This window comes from Haliotis rubra, unplaced genomic scaffold (genome assembly GCF_003918875.1).
Source record: "Haliotis rubra isolate DU_JTF1 unplaced genomic scaffold, ASM391887v1 Scf207, whole genome shotgun sequence".
In the NCBI taxonomy this organism is placed as follows: domain Eukaryota; kingdom Metazoa; phylum Mollusca; class Gastropoda; order Lepetellida; family Haliotidae; genus Haliotis; species Haliotis rubra.
This window is the reverse complement of record NW_025766081.1, coordinates 473,592-492,794: the sequence shown is the minus strand read 5'-3', so window position 1 is coordinate 492,794 and position 19,203 is coordinate 473,592. Positions and strand designations below refer to the sequence as shown.

General features: G+C 42.1%; 1 protein-coding gene across 3 annotated transcripts in view; it reads right to left on the bottom strand.

Annotated features, from left to right (window-relative positions):
* Positions 1-19,203, bottom strand: part of LOC124276205 (solute carrier organic anion transporter family member 4C1-like) — a 59,334-nt gene that overhangs the window by 16,108 nt on the left and 24,023 nt on the right. For all 3 annotated transcript variants that reach the window (XM_046711864.1, XM_046711865.1, XM_046711863.1), the window contains exon 2: positions 3,353-3,726. In XM_046711864.1, coding sequence (XP_046567820.1) covers positions 3,353-3,605 — 253 coding nt within the window. In that variant the 5' untranslated portion in view covers positions 3,606-3,726. The remainder of the gene's footprint in view (positions 1-3,352; positions 3,727-19,203) is intronic.

Genomic DNA, 19,203 nt, shown 5'->3' with positions numbered 1-19,203 from the left:
TTGTGCCAAGTTATCATCTTTTATATCAAGTGAGAAATATGTTGATCGTTATCAGGCGGTATGTATGGTGGATGTATCATAGAATGGACCAATAAGGATTCGAACCAGGGAAGTAGGTGTGTAGGGTCATCACTCGACCCACGTGGCTAGATGTTCATTACGTGCAAATGTATTAAAAGATGCTTAACTCGTCTTTAGAATTTCATAGCGGTTACTCAGAGTGCATGTGCACTAAGAAAGCGTGCCAAGATTGAGAACGACCCCAATCTTCTTCAGAAACCAGTGTACTGAAAACCATCCTACGTCAGGATGGTTCCGTCAGTCGGCTGCGATTGCGAGTGCTTATCCTTCGTCGTCTAGGGTCACTTCATTATTAACTTGCTACCCGTGATGGTCCGGGTCAGAATTGGTCTTAGCAACCCCTGCTTGTCGGAATAAGCGACAAACGGGATCGGGTGGTCAGGCTCGATGACTTGGTTGACACGTCATCGTATCCCAAAAGCGTAGATTGATGCTCATGATGTTCATCACTGGATTGTCTGGTCTAGAATCGATTATTTACAGACCGCCGCCATATAGCTGGAATATTGCTGCATGCGGCGTTAAACAACAAACAAACGCTGACATGCCGCGATATAACTGGAATCCTGTTAACCCCCACCCCCATCCCCACACACCCCCACCCCACCCACTATCAAGACTGTGCGGAGTACATAAATTCCACATGGTTCGTGTCCTTCATAAATACTCATTAGAATAACAAAACAGAGAATAATACTAATGAAACGATAACCCGGATGTAATCGTGTTAAGAAATCTTGTATTAGACCTAACGAGGGAGGATGGTGTCAAAATCAAATTGAGTCCATTACTAAGGAACTGGAATGGCGTCAGTGTTTTGTCGGTATGATCGCGTTATCGTGCCAAGGCGTGTCCGCGTATGCATGTATAATTAATGACACTTAATTGACGAGTAGATCAACATGCTTAATAGTACTTGCATTTATACAACCCACTAACCTCAATAACGAATCCCGTACTAGTAATCATTCAGAAGCACATATTCAGCTCACCGGGGGCCGTTTATAATATCCCTTACAATACAATAACGCCATACTCAAGTATCCCCATTCGTTTTGAGTCACATTGTCATGCTCAGAGAGAGCTTGTGTTGCAGGAGCTGGTGGGCGATAATGACGGGGGGTGTCAAATCACCTACATCGATCTGGAAATTGGGGCAGCTGATTCAGCCAGTAAGTTGGAGTATGAATAACAACATATTACAATATTACAATATTACAGTATTACAATCCAATAACGAGGGCGATTACGGTTGTCATAGAACACACACATGGACGGAGCTGGCGTGGGCAGCTTGTGTCACAATGAGCGGGATGACCGATTTATTTCAGCTGAATCAGCGATTTCAGTAAAACCTATTTGTCTAGACTGTCGTTCCTGTTTTAAACATATGACATATATTCATGGTGTGAGGGAAAACCGAATGGTTACTGGGTGGGTTTTATTTAATTCTTCCCTGTCCATTATTTGGCGATGAATCTGTCGTCATTTACAGTGAAACTTCGTTGACTTCAAATCGTCGAGTCGAAACGCCAAATGCTTTAATTTGAGATATAGGTAGAGTCTCTATTACACCAAAATGTTCAATGATTCTTTAGAAAATATATCCTACTATATCATCTTACCAAATAAGCACCAATTACCATTCGACGTTGAAAGATTGGCATCCATTGTTCACAAGTTCCAGTTCATCTACTCCATCATATTTTTCCAAAGAGACACCATGAGGGAATTAGGGGTTAGAATTATTTGGTGCCTAGTAACCCCCTGCTTGCTTAAAACTCGACTGGATTGATCGAGTGCCTGAACTCGGTTCCTTATAAATGTTACCATTACTTGAGGAGCATGACACACTAGACCCAACCTTCCAGATAATCTTCGAAAACATATCTTCCATTGCTGTGGTCCAATCACGACTACGCCTTCTTTGTTCTGATAACCGTTTCCGCATCACGGCGAGGTCACCAGTAAGTTTTAAAAGACGAAAAGCGGTACTGCGATTTGTATATTCTAGATGGGGACTACCAACGATCCTATATTGTAGGTTACAGTCGGCTCACGTCATCCAAGTCGTGACAAAGAAGATGGTAAACCGTTTAGAGAATCACGTTCACAATCGACCATAGACTAACGCTTAGTCTCTGAATATATACAATTTTGAATGTAACAAATAAACCCACTTAAATTGAAAAGGAGCCCCAGAAGCTGTGGAAATCTAGACTTGCTTCATTTGGGGCTTAAGCATTGCAGTGAAGGCAAGGCTGTATGGACAATAATATGGTTCAGGGACTGTGAGACAGACTAAGTATAGAACATTAATATTCTGACACAATTACCGGGACTGATTCGTTCATACGTAAAAACCCAGTAAAGTGCATGCTGACAAAACCCCTCACTCTGCAGAACCATGAATATAACGATTACCAACGTCTCTCCATTTTAACCGAGTAAGCACACACATCTGTTGCGCAAGACAAAAATACACAGCCTTTTGCCAAAAAATTAACAAATGTTTACTGTCTAAATGAATGTTAATTTAGGAAAAGGAGCCCCAGAAGCTGTGGAAATCTAGATTTGCTTTATTTAAGGCTTTAGCATTGCAGTGAAGGCAAGGCTGTATGGAAAATAATATGGTTCAGGGACTGTGAGACAGACTAAATCGACCAGTGAACCCTGTGTATCCGTGATACCGTTTAAGACGATGTGACTTTGTAGACACAACCTTCATCTGCGAACGTAGTGGTCAAGATGTTTATTCGTTTACGTCGAATAACGAGTTCGACTTCCCACATGTGTGCTGTGTGTTAAGCCTATGGTGTGTACATCTAAATAATACTGGCAGTTTTCAAAAACGGCGTAACAGCAACATAATCGCTGTTTGTCTCCAAATCCGAGCCTTCCACAATGTTTTCACTTGTTTGCTGCTTAACCCCGTATTATTCCTGTAACTATATGATGGCCGTCTACTAGTAATCGAGCCTAGACCATAAATCCAGTGATTGGCATCGTGAGCTTCGATCTCGGCGATTAGCATGCGATGACATGCATCAACTAACCCCCTCTCACACAGGTATGGGTTGCTGAAGACCCATTCTAACCCGGATCTTAACGGTAAGTAGTATTTGGGATTCAGGAATGAGCAACGGGATGTGAAAAATGGCATTCGTGATTCTGGGGAGGACGTTCGCCTCCTCGCCTGTTTTGTTAAAACTCTGCCACGTTCGACACCTATGTTTAATCGACATAGTGATAACAAGAAGAGACTACTTACCTAAGATCATACAGTAAGCACACAAGAAGAAAAGCAGGCACTTTGGGTTATTGAAGACTTGCAGCCAATCAGGACGGTAGCTTCCGAAACCACACCTGACGTCATCGTCAGCCAACGCCTTCGATTGGTTGAACTCAGGTAGGTCCGGTATAGACTGTTTGCCTTTCTTTTTCCCATCATCTCGAGCGGTCAGTTTCAAGGCAGTGCTCCATTCATCTTCGTGACCACTGTTTCGGTTCGTGGAATCCATCATATCGTAAAGGCTATCAAGTCTCTAAAGATGCGGGCACGGTTACTGCAATAGTGGCTGGTCCGAGCTTTGTGTTAAATCCCATCATGTTTTCTGTGCTAATACACGACCTTCCTGCCGAGATCTGAAAAAAAAGACAATCCGTTTGTTCACAAGAGATATCGTAAATTGCTTTGGCACATTACGTCAACTGTTGGAGATAAGAAACGGAGGCTACGTTGGCTCAGTACTCAGGTTCCCGTATGTAAACAGTGCTATCAACTTTTTCCACTTCATCAATTTAATAACCCCACGTTCTCAGCAGATTCCACTGTAAACATCCTGGTACACGCGCTCCGCACCTTCTCGTCACTAAGAAACCAATTTCTAAATCCCATTTTTCATTTTTTGGGGGGTATGCAATAAACAATGTGGCTTAATCTGATCGACGACAGGGCCAAAACACGTGTTGCCCATGATAGCACAACACATTAGATTATGACTTCTTCCATGACGTGAGTTATCCTAACGTCCATGTTAGCAACATGTCCGTCATAGTATGATGTATCGACTTTACGTGGAGGGGCGGTGGGGTAGCTTAGTGGTTAAAGCGTTCGCTCGTCGCGCTGAAGACCCGGGTTCGATTCCCCACATGGGTATAATATGTGAAGAACATTTCTGGTGCCCCCGCCATGATATTGCTGGAACATTTCTAAAAGCAGCGTAAAACCATACTCTCTCACTCACTCACTTATAATTGCCGTTAAATCGTCCACTGTACCCCAGTCTACTTTTTTCTTTTACAACATCCAAAGACTATATGGAAACGTCAAGTCAAAAATTAACGTAAACATATCAATGACATCGAAAACAATCAATTCTTCCCAACGTGCTTTGAATACAAATCCATCATTTGCAAAATGAATGATGTCGATCCTTATCAATCGCAATCAGGCATTGCGATGTTATACTAGTTGCAGATAATTGTAACACCATCTCATCAATTGAAAACGGCCAGAGACAAAATAAAGTCATTATACCGTCCCCGAAGATCCCAGCTATTTTCAAATTGTTTATATAATTGTAGCAAATAAACGGGGCGAGTCCGGAAGGGGCTCTATAACAGTATGACAAGACAATCATGTCAGTTCAGCTACCACCAAATCCCCTCATCTCGCCAAATCTCGCCATCTTAGCGAATATGGTATGTTGTTGTCTCGTCTGAGCAGACCGGAAGGCAAGCTTGTTATGGCGGCAGAATTTCACAGTTCTTCGTGGAAATAAACTGGAACGAAGGGTTTGGTGTTTGTCGATCAATAACCTCGCGCTTTGCTTCATTCTAGGTGAATCGACGAGATTCGTACCAATAGGTGAAGACATAAAGTGGCATCTATGGAACTATCGTCCGTTTTCAACCAAAACCCAAATGTCTGGCCAAGTCGTCAAATGGGCATACCTTGACACGACCTAAAGAACGGCGGAATTTCAGCTTCCAGGAACGATAATCGACTTACTGCGAGCTATCTTTCGGGTATTTGTCTTTCGGATCGATATGTGAGAAGATACTTGTCCGTGATTGACTTTGGAGATATTTCTGGCTCAATTTGGCCTGTTTCGTCTGTGTAATTTAGATGTTCTCGAATCCCTGGCTCATTCACGTCCAGAAATATTCATTTGATTAGGATGTCAATAACCCTTATATTAATTTCATTCACAAACAATTGTTACCCTCAGATCAGGAGTGGAGGAACTGCACAGGGTCTGTGACAGGGTCATATCGAAATGAGATCCGCTTTCGCGCCAAGGGTGTAATCTGATTCTGTACTTGCTTAGTAATATCGTGCTGCAGATTTCGAACGTTCGACTCTCCGTCTCTGTAAGGAAGGCATTCGCCTGGGGAGGTCATCGTTTTGTAAGGATGATTTAAGAGAACACTGGCAAGTAGCGAAGTGCATCGGTACCCACTTCCGCGGGCAGTCGGCCAATCTTCCAGCGTTAACAGGTTTAGATATAGACTAGCGCTTAGTCCCTGAATATATAGAATTTTGATAGTGACAAATAGACCCATTTAAATTGAGAAGGAGCCCGATTCAGGAGATGGGAGAACCTGTGGAAATCTAGACTTGCTTTATTTAGGGCATCAGCATTGTAGGGAGCGCTGGGCATCAGGGGAAATAATGTGGTTCAGGGACTGTGAGACAGACTAGTTTTACATACCGTGAGGGGATGCTAGAGTTTCACAGTGAGAGAAAGAAATATTTTTCATAGATGCAATTGTCTTGTATGTAAGTGTATGTATATAGCTTAAAGTACGTGACTACTTCATGTTGTGTGTACACAAGAACCACACACGGAATCGATTGAATAATATGATCTCAAGAAACCTTTGTAGTCATCTCTTATCTGATCAGACCTCATCTAAAGTCTGGGGCGATGAGGTTATATTGGTTAAAGCGTTCGCTCGTCACGCCGAAGGCCCGACATAGGTACCATGTGTGAAGACCATTTCGGGCGTCCCCCGCGGTGATATTGCTGGAATATTGATAGAAGCGGCGTAAAACTAAACACACTCATCTAACCTCTTGTGAAGACTGGCCATACTTGATTGAATATCTGATATGACATGATCTGATCGTACGAAATGTCTGAACTGAAATGGTTAGATCTAACTGAACATCTGAAGCCATCTGATCATATGGTAAGATATAACAGAATGTGAAGAGGCATGGAATATTCTAACGGAATATTCTAACTGATCTAACGCAACGGGATATCTGAATTGATATTATCTGATTGTAACAGAACATTTGATCTGGTACACTGAGATATATTGACGGATCAGATCTAACGGGATATCCAAACTCATTTGATCTAATATCTGAAACAAACGTATCTGACGGAATATCGTGCGTGTTCGCCTACGAGTAAGACAGGAACATATATTCCTTTCCATGTATGGACATTAGGGGTGACTATTAAGGGGAAGGCAACTATTGCGATAGCGATTGTATATTGCAACATACTATTGTGATAGCGATAGTGTATTGTGACCAACTATTGTAACACTATTGAAATAGTTTTTTTCTCTCCTTGAATTGTCTCATTTGAAGTCATTTCCCAAATAAATGTAGAGTTTATATGAAATAAAATTTAAACAAGTTGAAGTAGTTTCAGTATGTTTTACTAACGTGAAACCCAGATCAAGTTTGTTTAAGAAGTAACAGGGGCGGATAACTCTAAATCAAAGTGAACGAATCTGGTACTTCCTGTATTTTCCGCTGCACATTTATCAACGGAAGTCAATTACTAACCCATCGATAGTCAAACATACTATCGATGCATCAATAGTTTTTCGGTTCTACCATCGATTAATTGCTATCGGAGACTCAACAATTGCAATCCATCTATAGTTCGATGCAATGTTAAAGCCCTAATGGGCACGTTCCGTTTTGTCATGGGACTGTATGAGTCAGTTTTATAACAACCTGAGATTCATGGAGTTAATACACATCACCTCTCGTCCTTCACCCTATCCATCAATGATCACACAAGACCTAGTCTACTTGTTGCATCTCTCGTGTATTTGGTTAATCATCAAAATATATATTTATACCCTATTTACCTTGTGACGTAAATGTACCTATATTTATATGCATAGGCATACCATCGTAAGACGAATTAATTCCTTCCATATGCCGATAGCGGGTTACCATGATCCAACGACAGTCAACCTTGCTGTATCCGACACAGTATTACCAGGAGACTCGGAACCTTCAATCAGGGCACATCACATCTCCAGGCGAATCGGAACCATTATGCCGACGGTCTGTGGAGTTAATATACGGCTTCCCACCCCGTCTGGTTGTACATATTGCAGTAAAACGCCCCTCCCCTCTCCAGACCCCCCATACTGCCTTCCCGAAGGACGCAGGGTCAGAGGGTGGGGGATGAGGGGTCATCCTGGCTTGTCAAAGCATCAAAGCCCGACTCTGCATCACCCACTGATAATCGATGGCTAATTCTATCATATGTCCACAACCTTTGCATAGCGTTGTATTGACTGTCGGCTCGCTTCGTCTGCGTGGCTGGGGAAAGATTGCATGAACTGTTTCGATACGTTCAAGGGCGTAGTTGAAACGCTGGACTCAGCTTGGACGGGTACAACTGGTAATGTTACGTTTACCAAGACATAAAATCCAAACATGCTGAAAAAACAAAAACCCATGTAATATACAGACTGGCATTATTGAATTTAAGAGCGTTTTAAAGAATATTATTGCTCTTTTATTTCCAACACAGATCAAAGTAACCCCACACGCAAATTTTATATAAACGCCATAAAATCATGATTATTACCGCTATCCCTTCAATACAGCATGAAATTACAAGATTATTGGGTCAAACACGTGCATGTTCAAACTATACATTTGAACCACGGTACACTTGAGATAGGACCTATCCTGGTGCAAATCTTTTTAAAAAATGTGAACCGAAAACTGCCTAGCTAATGTTGATAGAGTTCATATAAGATGCATGCAAAAACAAGTGCCAAAATAAAGCAACGCCCGGGCATGTTCGAGCACCTGAGTGTTTTTGAATAGCTTCCTATGCACTAAGTCCTCGCTATTGTGTTAAACGCTGATGACACGGCGCGATATCGTTCTCAGAAATAGACAGAAGCTGGTTCCGAGACCACTTGTGCCAGACCAGAAGCTGTTGGTCATAACGGTGTTTTTGTGGCATGGGACTTCAAACAATTCCGGCAAATTGCGTATCCACCGAGTGATGTGAGGAGTTAAAGGATTGACGGCAAAAAGACGGTAGATCAGTCCTGGAACTTCGTATCTGTGATGTTCCTTCCAAAGACTTTCATGTTTGAGAATCGTATTATGCTACATGGATATGAATTTTCTATCCCATGCTTTGTAGTTTGGCCAGTCTTTTAACAGACTACGTGAACTGTGACTGCAAGTTTGCAATATTCACACTGAATGGATGCCGTTTTACGCCGCAGTGAGTTACGAGTCGAGCCTCGGCCCGACAGGCCTGGAGTTGGTCATGAACAACGTCCCATGCTGTCAGAGAGGAAAATGACGTTATCAACCAAATAAAAAAATGGACACGCAATCCGCATTGTCGAATCGTCATATATCCAGTAGATTACATCCCAACTATTATATTATATACCCCGGACCAATTCACTCTAATAGTTCTATCGAAGTATTGGCTATTTCCAACTCCGCACATAATTTCTCTCGCTTGTGAGAGTAATCTGATTGGATGGTTATTTTTAGCGTCATGCCATACGAATCGGGCTCAAAATGAAACGTCGAATGGGTTAAAGGTGTTTATAATCAACGAATGGAAATAGTATACCCTGCACAAGGAGGGTGGCTCTAACGAAATGTGCAGGCTAGGATAAATTCTGCCTCTCTATCGAAATATCTATTGATCTGATGATAACAACCGCCTCCAATGTATATTCAAAAAATTATATTCTTTTTCGTTTTAGATACAAAAAGTGTAACATTAAAAATGTCTTCGTTGTCTTCAGGACATTCAAATAAATGGCGCAATATGCTGATTTTCGAAGGCTGAATTTGGATTTACGCCAATCCGACTGATCGCACGTATTACTATTGAAGGTTTGTAGGTCAATTCACATGATTTCAACACATATTGATTTACTCACACAAAGATAGTTCTTGACACATCAGGATAATTCTAACGGCAGTCTACAACACTTGTTGTATATTGTTTCAGATCGTATTGTGATATCTGTTTGTGCATTGCCGAGGTGACTCGGTGTTTGGTTCGTGTGGGCGTGGATCCTACATCCACAGAGATCGGGATGTTGGAATTTGAAGCAGACACTTCCTATTTGGTCTCATTAAAAAATATCTAAGCATCGTAATGATTCAGGGCATACAGTAGATCCGTCACCAGCTTCATATTTACATAGAGGATGACCGTAAAATGGGAGGTCACCACTGGACACGACTTACGCTTAGTCCCTAAATATATATAATTTGGATGATTACAAATAAACCCATTTAAATTGAAAAGGACCCCCAGTGACTAGACTTACTTCATTTAGGGCTTAAGCATTGGAGGGAGGGCTAGGCAGAAGGGGAAATTATGTGGTTCAGGGACTGTGAGACAGACTACCACCGGACCTTTGTTCATAGCAGAAGGGGCGGTGGGGTAGCCTAGTGGTTAAAGCGTTGGCTCGTCACGCTAAAGATCCGGGTTCGATTCCCTACATGGGTACAATGTGTGAAGCCCATTTCTGGTGTCCCCCGCCGTGATATTGCTGGAATATTGCTAAAAGCGGCGCAGAACCATACTCACTCACTCACTCACTCGTAGCAGAAATCATTGGTTTGTCTGGAGCGGATCTGCTAATTTACTGCCCAAAAGACACTTTGTAGTCTAACAAGGCCCTGGGTGGGATCACCGATTTGTGCTGCATCTATGTACCCTAACCACTCACTTACACCAACATGACCTTCAGTGGGATCACCGATTCTTGCACATTTTACCCTTAATCTGCAAACTGTCTAACAAGGCCCTAGGTGGGATCACCGATTCGTGCATCGTTTTACCCTCAATTTGCACATAGCTTTCCAAGACACATAGTACCATCACCTAGTATTTCATCCTTATGCAACATACAGTGTACATCTGTTTGTCTGAAGTTGACATCAGCTATCACAAAGGGAGGCAGTCATACATATCTTCTTCATTACAGCTACTGCTGTACACAGATTAGCATACTTGGCGCATCTAGCGAGTCACACACGTGAGTGAATGGGAATTCGTGCCGTTGTCTCCTGTCCTTGAACGAGGCCGTTGTGACCAGCACTGAGATGTTGTTGTTTGAGACAAACATTTAGTCTCTGAGACGAAAATAATATGAAAGAGTCTCTTAATATCTATTGGAAAAGAACGACGAGACTTAGAAACGGACGAAATCAATACTTGCATAAGTCGTGTAGACTTGCATATGAGTTTTGGGAAAACTCTGCGTGTCCCGGTCTGTGGTGAAGGCTAATGTATGTCCATGTGATATACGGGGTGGTGGGGTAGCCCAGTGGTTAAAGCGTTGGCTCGTCACGCCGAAGACCCGGGTTCGATTCCCAACATGGGTACAATGTGTGAAGCCCATTTCTGGTGTCCCCCGCCGTGATGTTGCTGGAATATTGCTAAAAGCGGCGTAAAACCAAACTCAGTCAGTCAGTCAGTCCATGTGATATACAGTGTAGTTTGCCGAATCTTCGTTTAGGGGAATGATGTCACGCCAGTTAAACCATGCCATTATTCAGCATCGATCCCTTATATCCCATTAGTTCTCATAACAGCTGATACCCATCCTAAATCCCGATCCATAAAGCATTCGTAACGTTACGATATGTCGTAACTCTATAGTATATCACAGGCTTACGGATGTCGTAGCCTAACGTTTTGTGAATCGGGACCCCGGTCATCCAGTTTTCATTTTTTCACCCAATCCCCACATGAGCCAGCCAATCCCCATTTCAAAACCTTTTTTGACTTCTTCGGACAATCTTCAAAATCCATTTCATACCTATCTCAAATGGAGAGTGAGCATAATTTTACGCAAACGCTTGGTAGAAGGGAAAATAGTGTGGTTCAGGGACTGTGAGACAGGCTAGGGACTAGACTAATGCTTAGTCTCTGAATAGATATAATTTTGATAGTAACAAACAAACCTATTATAAATTGAAAAGGAGCCCCAGGGAGACCAGAGATTAAGACCTGGGGAAATCTAGACTTGCTTCATTTAGAGTTTTAGCACTGCAGGGAACGCTAGGCTGTAGGGAAACTATTGTGGTTCAGGGACTGTGAGACAGACTAGCTGGGGACAGAAGGGGGTGCAGAAATAACCGTGTGAGGAAACAAACCCCTCCCCAAACCACGAGTGTCATTATCGCGCTGGAATAATCACATCCCCAAATATGTTTGTTGGTATGCCAGTGGATTGACTCGTGACCTTTCGTAGATGGCACGCGAAGCCTGTTTGACGGCTGATTGCGCCTGCGAGGATGGCTTGCGATAAGGTTTGAACACGTGGGGGTTGGGAGACTTGTTTTATTTCCAGAACACAAAAAAAGCCGGGGGGAAATGGAGCAGCAGATTTGTTGTTTGTTTATCTCATGCTGGGTCGGCAGCGGAGCTACTATCGTATCGGGAATGAGCTGGTGATGGTAGACTGAGTTGTAACGTTTTCGTTATGGAAAGATAGGGACGAAATGTTTAAGACAAACGAGACAAACGGAGTCAAGTCCAGTTCTAGTTTTACACAACCCCATCCAAAAGTTCACGAAATTAAACCTTATAATTCCATGTAATAGAGTACGAATAATGTTGTTTAATGCCGCAAGCAACAAACCTGTTAGTCGAATCATGATATGGAATACCATTGACTGAAAGTCTGAACAACGGTCCATCGTGATACGATGATGCAAGCTAATCACAGGGCCTGATTAAGCGACTCCCATTTTTAGTTCAGGAATGAAGTACTTGGAGCCCTCCTGTCCGGGATGCACTGTACGGAGTATTCCACAACAGGTTACCCTGTTATTTGGCATGCGCTCAAGCAATTATCACTATAGACGGAACCTCGTCTAGACCATTCCGTGCGTGACACTACAACGGGGCATTTCCGGTAGTATAATACGACTCATGAACACCTCCCAATACAATATATCGTGCTGAGCCCAAACAACCCCATGGCATAAACTCGGTACAATGTGGCCAGTGAACAAAGGGGAGTCGGCCATGATTGGCGTGTCTGTCTGGAGAGGTATTCCAGCACCTGAGTCAGTATTCTCCTTCTGGATCGTGATAGGCCACCTGACATATTTAACCCATGTGGTTCACATTAGCAAGAGTTGTACAACCAAGGCTTGTGTTAATCCTTCAGCAATAAACCTGTGATCGTGTGAGAGAATTGACACAAGCACTGTGAATTATAGGTCGGTATCTGCCACACAACACAAGGTAACATTATAGGGTTTGAGGGATCACCTTATATGGGCATAATCATCGAACCAGGAAGTCATGATATGCATACATCTCTCAAATGAAAATATTTTAAATATTCTTTTGCAGAACTGTTGTTTAAGAGAAAGGCGTTCAGAGATCTATCAATTCCCAGAAACCTTGAAAACATGACAAATCTAGACTTGACAAAGTATGATTGACTTGCGATTTGGGATTTTTCAGATATATTTCTTTTCTGGTACTGAATTAGACAAACGTTTTTTAGTTTCTGAATATATATGATTTTCATTTAAATGAATAAATAAATTTATTTTTAAAAGGAGCCCCGGTGTGAACTTGTGAAAATCTAGTTTCATTTTGGGCTTTCGCATTGCAAAAAGGGCTGTGACTGTGAGTAAGGTAAAATAATGTGGTTCGGAGCAGACTAGAGCTGAATGAGAGATAAAGCGAAATCTTCCTTAGCTTACTGCCTAGCGTTGTCAGGTTAAACAATCAGAACACTAAAATACTGGTGGCCCCGTTCCCAGTAAAATGTTAGGAAATACGAATGATTGTAACAGTGTCCTTTTATCGAACCGGATAAAGGTTGGTTGGTTTGTTGTTTAACGCCGCACTTAGCAACAAATCAATATACCGCAATATATGGCGGCGGTCTGTAAATGATCGAAAATAATCGGACCAGACAATCCAGTGGTCAACGACATGAGCATCGATCTACGCAATTGGGACACGATGACGTGTGTCAACCAAGTCAGTGAGCCTGACCACCTAGACTAATGCTTAGTCTCTGAATAGATATAATTTTGATAGTAATAATCAAACCTATTATAAATTGAAAAGGAGCCCCAGGGAGACCAGAGATTCAGCATGAACCTGGGGAAATCTAGACTTGCTTCATTTAGGGCTTTATCACTGCAGGGAAGGCTAGGCTGTAGGGAAAATAATGTGGTTCAGGGACTGTGAGACAGACTACTGACCACCCTGTCCCGTTATATACGTCGCTGTACGTTTTAGACGCGTCAACACTAAATTATGAGTCTCGAATTCAGAACAGATATATGCCATGACTGAAGACTTAACATTCGGCGTACATGTAGACTTTAGTAAATTACACCAAAAATATGTGTGTGAGTATATTTTGAAGCCGCCTTTAGCGATATTCCAGCACTATTAAAACTTGGGACACCAGCAATGGGCCTCGCACATTGTACCCATGTGGGGCATCGAACCCAGGTCTTCGGCCTGATGATCGAACACTTTAACCACTAGGCTACTCAACCGCACCAAACAATAAATACTAAAACCAGCATATGCATATAAACACACAGCAGCAGCGTTGATAAATCGTCAAATTCAGAATTGGTTCGTTCTCGAGCTCCTTACCAAAATTATCATCGCGAGCAGAGAGACCAATAATCACACATACGAGCATCCGCCATTCCTCTAGCTTTGCTCCAAGGCTGTAATGAATGCTCAGCCCATGGATATATAGTAATTCTATCCTTTAAAGAGACAAGTCTAGATAAACGGACAGTACTAGGTCTAAGGTCTAAGGTCATTATATATCATTATCATTGAAACTATTAATAATTACCTTAGAGACCTGTGCAAGTCTACCATTCCTTCTATGACCCACCAGCATTACACTACCCAGAAAAAAAAACATTATTTAAAGGAAGAAAACACTAGCGTCACGTTAATCACCGTCGTAATGATCCAGATTCACTTTGCATATTTACACACCCATCATAATCATCGTTACCGTGATCATAATGGATCATAATTAGCTCTATCGGCCAAAACACATGCTGAAACTTCACCTATAACCTCAGTGGAGTCAACCAACATGATCCTTCATCCTTGTGGACGACAAGTGGATACTGAAGTGGGTCCTTAAACTGCCATTACACTCTCCCTGCCGGACACACTCATAATCCGCCGATAGCCCTAAATAATTAAGTTTCCCTGAATATAAGAGGAAGTCTAAATATATGACTGAGCAATCAATGGCAAGACTTCTATTCCACATCGATCATATTATATTAGTCACCTATTACGGCCGTAACGGTACAGGGCCGGGAGAAGGTGTTTGGTTACAAGGAAAATGCCGGGTTTTATGCGACGTAGTAATAGATGTATATAGAATGGACGTAGAAAAATAAATATATTGTGTCCCCTGGGACGCATAAAATATTAACTTTCAAAATCCGTGACAAGAAACACAAAGTTTATGTAATGAAAGTAATCATTAAGCCTTGTACAGTCTGCTACAACATTTAATTACTTTACGAAACACTCGTATTTCCCGAAAAGACCCTTCAAACTAGTAAGTCCTGAGGACCCCTAATCTTGTTGATCGAGGTAAAACCCTGAAATGGACTGCTCTAAGATTATAATTTTTAGGTTTGGCGTGTTTTGTGTCCATCCCGCAAGATCAAAATCTGTTAAATTAAACACAAAATGTCGTGTTATACCAAAACATGTTTACAACGCATTTAAATCCTTGAGGAATACATTAGGCGTGTTCCATCAAAACACGTTAATGGTTCTACACATGCAATGAGCTATCTTTCCACAGTTCAAAAACAACCCAAACTCAACATCCCATCATATTAAAACAAAATTCGATCTAAAACTTGTATGAATTCTAAACATGTTTACTCGAAAGTGTATATCATTGTGAATTATCCAAATAAAGTGAATATGATCTGAAAATTGAAGATGTCAAAATATAAAGCAAACCATGACCGTTTAGTGAAAAATGGATACAATGTCATAAATATTGAAATTCGATGATAAGTAACATTCATAGGCACTTGCATGACACATACTATCAGTATTTACACGAAAACTAGCTACCACATCAATGTCCTATGGTTTCACCACAACAATGTCCTATGGTTTCACCACAACAATGTTCTATGGTTTCACCACAACAATGTCCTATGGTTTCACCACAACAATTATCTATAGTTTCACCACAACAATGTTCTATAGTTTCACCACAACAATGTTCTATGGTTTCACCACAACAATACCTGCTGCACAAATCGTGATTCAAATCTCGAGGTAGCATGCGCATTTAGCCAATTTTCTAAGCTGCCATTCAAAGATCTTGCTGGACTAATGACACCTCAGTAATGGTACGATCTGATTGTATTTTCGGTCGTATAGAAGACATATCGGCAATATTTCCACCATGAACTGAAGAGCAAAAGAAAGTACACGCATATAATAGATGGCAGCTAAGCACGAGTGAGTGAGTGAGCTAGGTTTTACGCCGCTTTTAACAATGTTCCAGCAATATGACCAGAGACACCAGAAATGGGCTTCACACGATGTACCCATGTAGGGAATCGAACCCGGGTCTTCGGCGTGACGAGTGAAACAAGCAAGAAATGGCTATTCGATGGTGATGTCTTTGATACATTAATCATAGTTTTGTCTTTGTTACCTAAATAAACAGTTGATTCAGTGACTGTAGTCAGCATATTAACGTTTTGATGACGTTTTTGGTCGAATTCAATATTTAAGTGTTTTCTCCTTCTGTCCGGCAGGATACACTGTATATACATGTTGTTGTGATGTTCCGAGGAGCGGATGACTCGCTGCTATTACTCACACGATATTTAGCACTGTCATGTTTCCATGATATGAATATCGTGTTACTAATGACGCCATCGTTGCTGAGATGGCGGGCGAGCTACTAATGTGATAATCTAAATATTGATGACCGATGGCCGCCGTACATGACAGTGCGTAGTAAGTGCTGGTGTTTACAGATTGCACTGATGATGGCCGTCACGACGGCGTGACAGTAACCAGAGAAGCACTTCCTCCTCTGTGGACAACCAGTAATCTGACAACCAGTCTCTGAACATAAAACAACACCACGTGTATGTCGCAGAGGTTTTAGTTTTACTACAAAAGTGAGTGAGTTTAGTTTTACGCCGCCTTTAGCAATGCTCCAGCAATATCACGGCGGGGATCACCAGAAATGGGCTTTACACATTGTACCCATGTGGGGAATCGAAGCCGGGTCTTCGGCGTGACGAGCGACGCTTTAACCACTAGGCTACCCCACCGCCCCTTTACTACAAGAACAAAGGTTTATAGAGGCCGGGTATATTTAAAACAGGGTTATAGCACTATCGCAACCGACGGACTGAAGTACCAGCTCTACAGGCAAAATACTGGCGAAAGATCAACCATAGCACGTTAGTGACACTTACATCCGGAGCACTTTGTAAACCATTGATCTAGTTAAGCTGATTGATTTAGTCACAGAAAGCCAAACAAGAACTAAAATACATTATAGCATCTGTTTCCGAGACATATTTAGCCTACGTGTTCAGAAACACATAAAAAGTGGGTTTGTGAGTGCTTTTAGCAATATTCCAGCAATGGCGTGACAAGCGAACACTTTAACCATTAGGCCACCCCGATCACAAAAGGTCAAACACGTGTGGCACGTGTTGTATAAATACACTTGACTATAATTAAAGTTCACCCAGATCCCTCTATAGAATCAACGTTACAAACTGAGTCACATTAACATTTAAACCTGCCTACCTGAATACTAAAGACACTAATAGTCTTACGATGCTAATAATAGTGCCAGTGTCCCATGTGAATCACGGCGCACGCATTTTGCACAACACGTTCTGTCTATTTCGGATGCTGGTTTGGTCAATTCCGCGTTCAAAGCTCAGAAAAGAGACACCTAGCTTGCAACCTGTTAAATTTGCGGTAGACGGTCTATGGACGAGGTGGCAGGTCACGCTGGCCTTCTCGACCCGTGATGGGGTTGTATTAGACAGGAGGCGGTTTAGGTGGTGTTATAAACATCCTTGCTTCGAAGGATTCTTGAGGCGCTAATCATTTGGATTAGGTCCACTGCTGTCTGTAATTTTCGTTCACTTGATACAACGCATTGGCTGGTCAGGAGTGAAAAGTGTTATTTATACACTGTTGGGGCCGATGTGGCAGAAAATTAGACCTGCTTCGGGATAAATACGGGAATTTGGTGAGCTCAGGTGAATGTGGCAGAAAGGGTTTAGTGCTTCAAGACAACGTGGCGTGAAAGGGGATATTGGGCTGGCGTTATTGAGATATATTATTGTAGAACACACACTGAACTTGGGTTCATAACAAATTGGAAATAATATTCGTGAATTCTGAAAAATACAGAATGCAAATTTGAATTGATTCAACGTTTTCCGATACATAATGGTGTTTGTCAAATGATTGCAACGTGAAGTATTGGAAATCAAAATTTACTATGTCTACCAACGTTCCATGTGTCCTCGATATAACGCATAACATTTGACTGACTGACTGAGTTTGGTTTTACGCCGCTTTTAGCAATATTCCAGCAATATCACGGCGGGGGACACCAGAAATGGGCTTCACTCATTGTACCCATGAGGGGATTCAAACCCGGGTCTTCGGCGTGACGAGCCAAGGCTTTAACCACTAGACTACCCCACCGCCCACATAACATTTGAAGGCAGAATTAACAGAATACGTGTGATGTTGGTGAGGATTCGCGATTCGAGTTACAGGTGGTTTGATACCTCGGCTCGTGATACAGCCTTGTTCTAACAGCACATCGACTAAACATCAAGAGGTCAGTTTCATCTAAGTGAGTTGGGTTTCAGCTATGTTTCAGTTAAATCAGATCATGTCGGTTTGGTCAAGGAGGACCGTTATGAGAAAACTACCTATCACCTCTACCATATTGTTTAATCGTCTATCATTAAATATTGACAAGCAAGTTTCCAGTGTCGCTGTGACTGGGTGCGACATTGACTCGTTTAGACACTATATTGTAGGATTACTGATAGTCTGTCTCACAGTCCCTGAACCACATTAATTCCCCTACTGCCAAACCCTCTCTGCAATGCTAAAGCCCTAAATAAAGCAAGTCTAGATTTCCTCAGGAATCTCTGGTCTCCCTAGGGCTCCTTTTCAATTTAAATGGGCTTGTTTGTTTGGGCTTATATATATTCAGAGACTAAGCCTTAGTCTAGATTACTGAAGGAATGGAAGGGCGGTAGGGGCAGCACTTCGCTGTATTGTGTAATGTATATCTGGGACAGTTTGGCGACAACTAACCACAGGTCTACATGGTTTCACCACCGTGTTTTCAGCAATATTCCATGTTCTATGACTTCACATCGCTGTTTTATCATCACACTCATGTTACATGATTTCACCACATTGGTGTTCTATGGCTTCACCACGCCGATTTTCTACGGTTTCACCACATCAATGTCCTATGGTTTCACCACAACACAGTTCTATGGTTCACCACACCTATGTTCTATGGATTCACCACATCAATGCCCTATGGTTTGACCACAACAATGTCCTATGGTTTCACCACACCGATGTTCTATGGTTTCACCACAACGATGTCCTATGGTTTCACGACAGCAAAGTCCCATGGTTCACCACACCGATGTTCTATGGTTTCACCACAACAATGTCCTATGGTTTCACCACACCGATGTTCTATGGTTTCACCACAACAATGTCCTATGGTTTCACGACAACAAAGTCCTATGGTTTCACCACAACAATGTTCTATGGT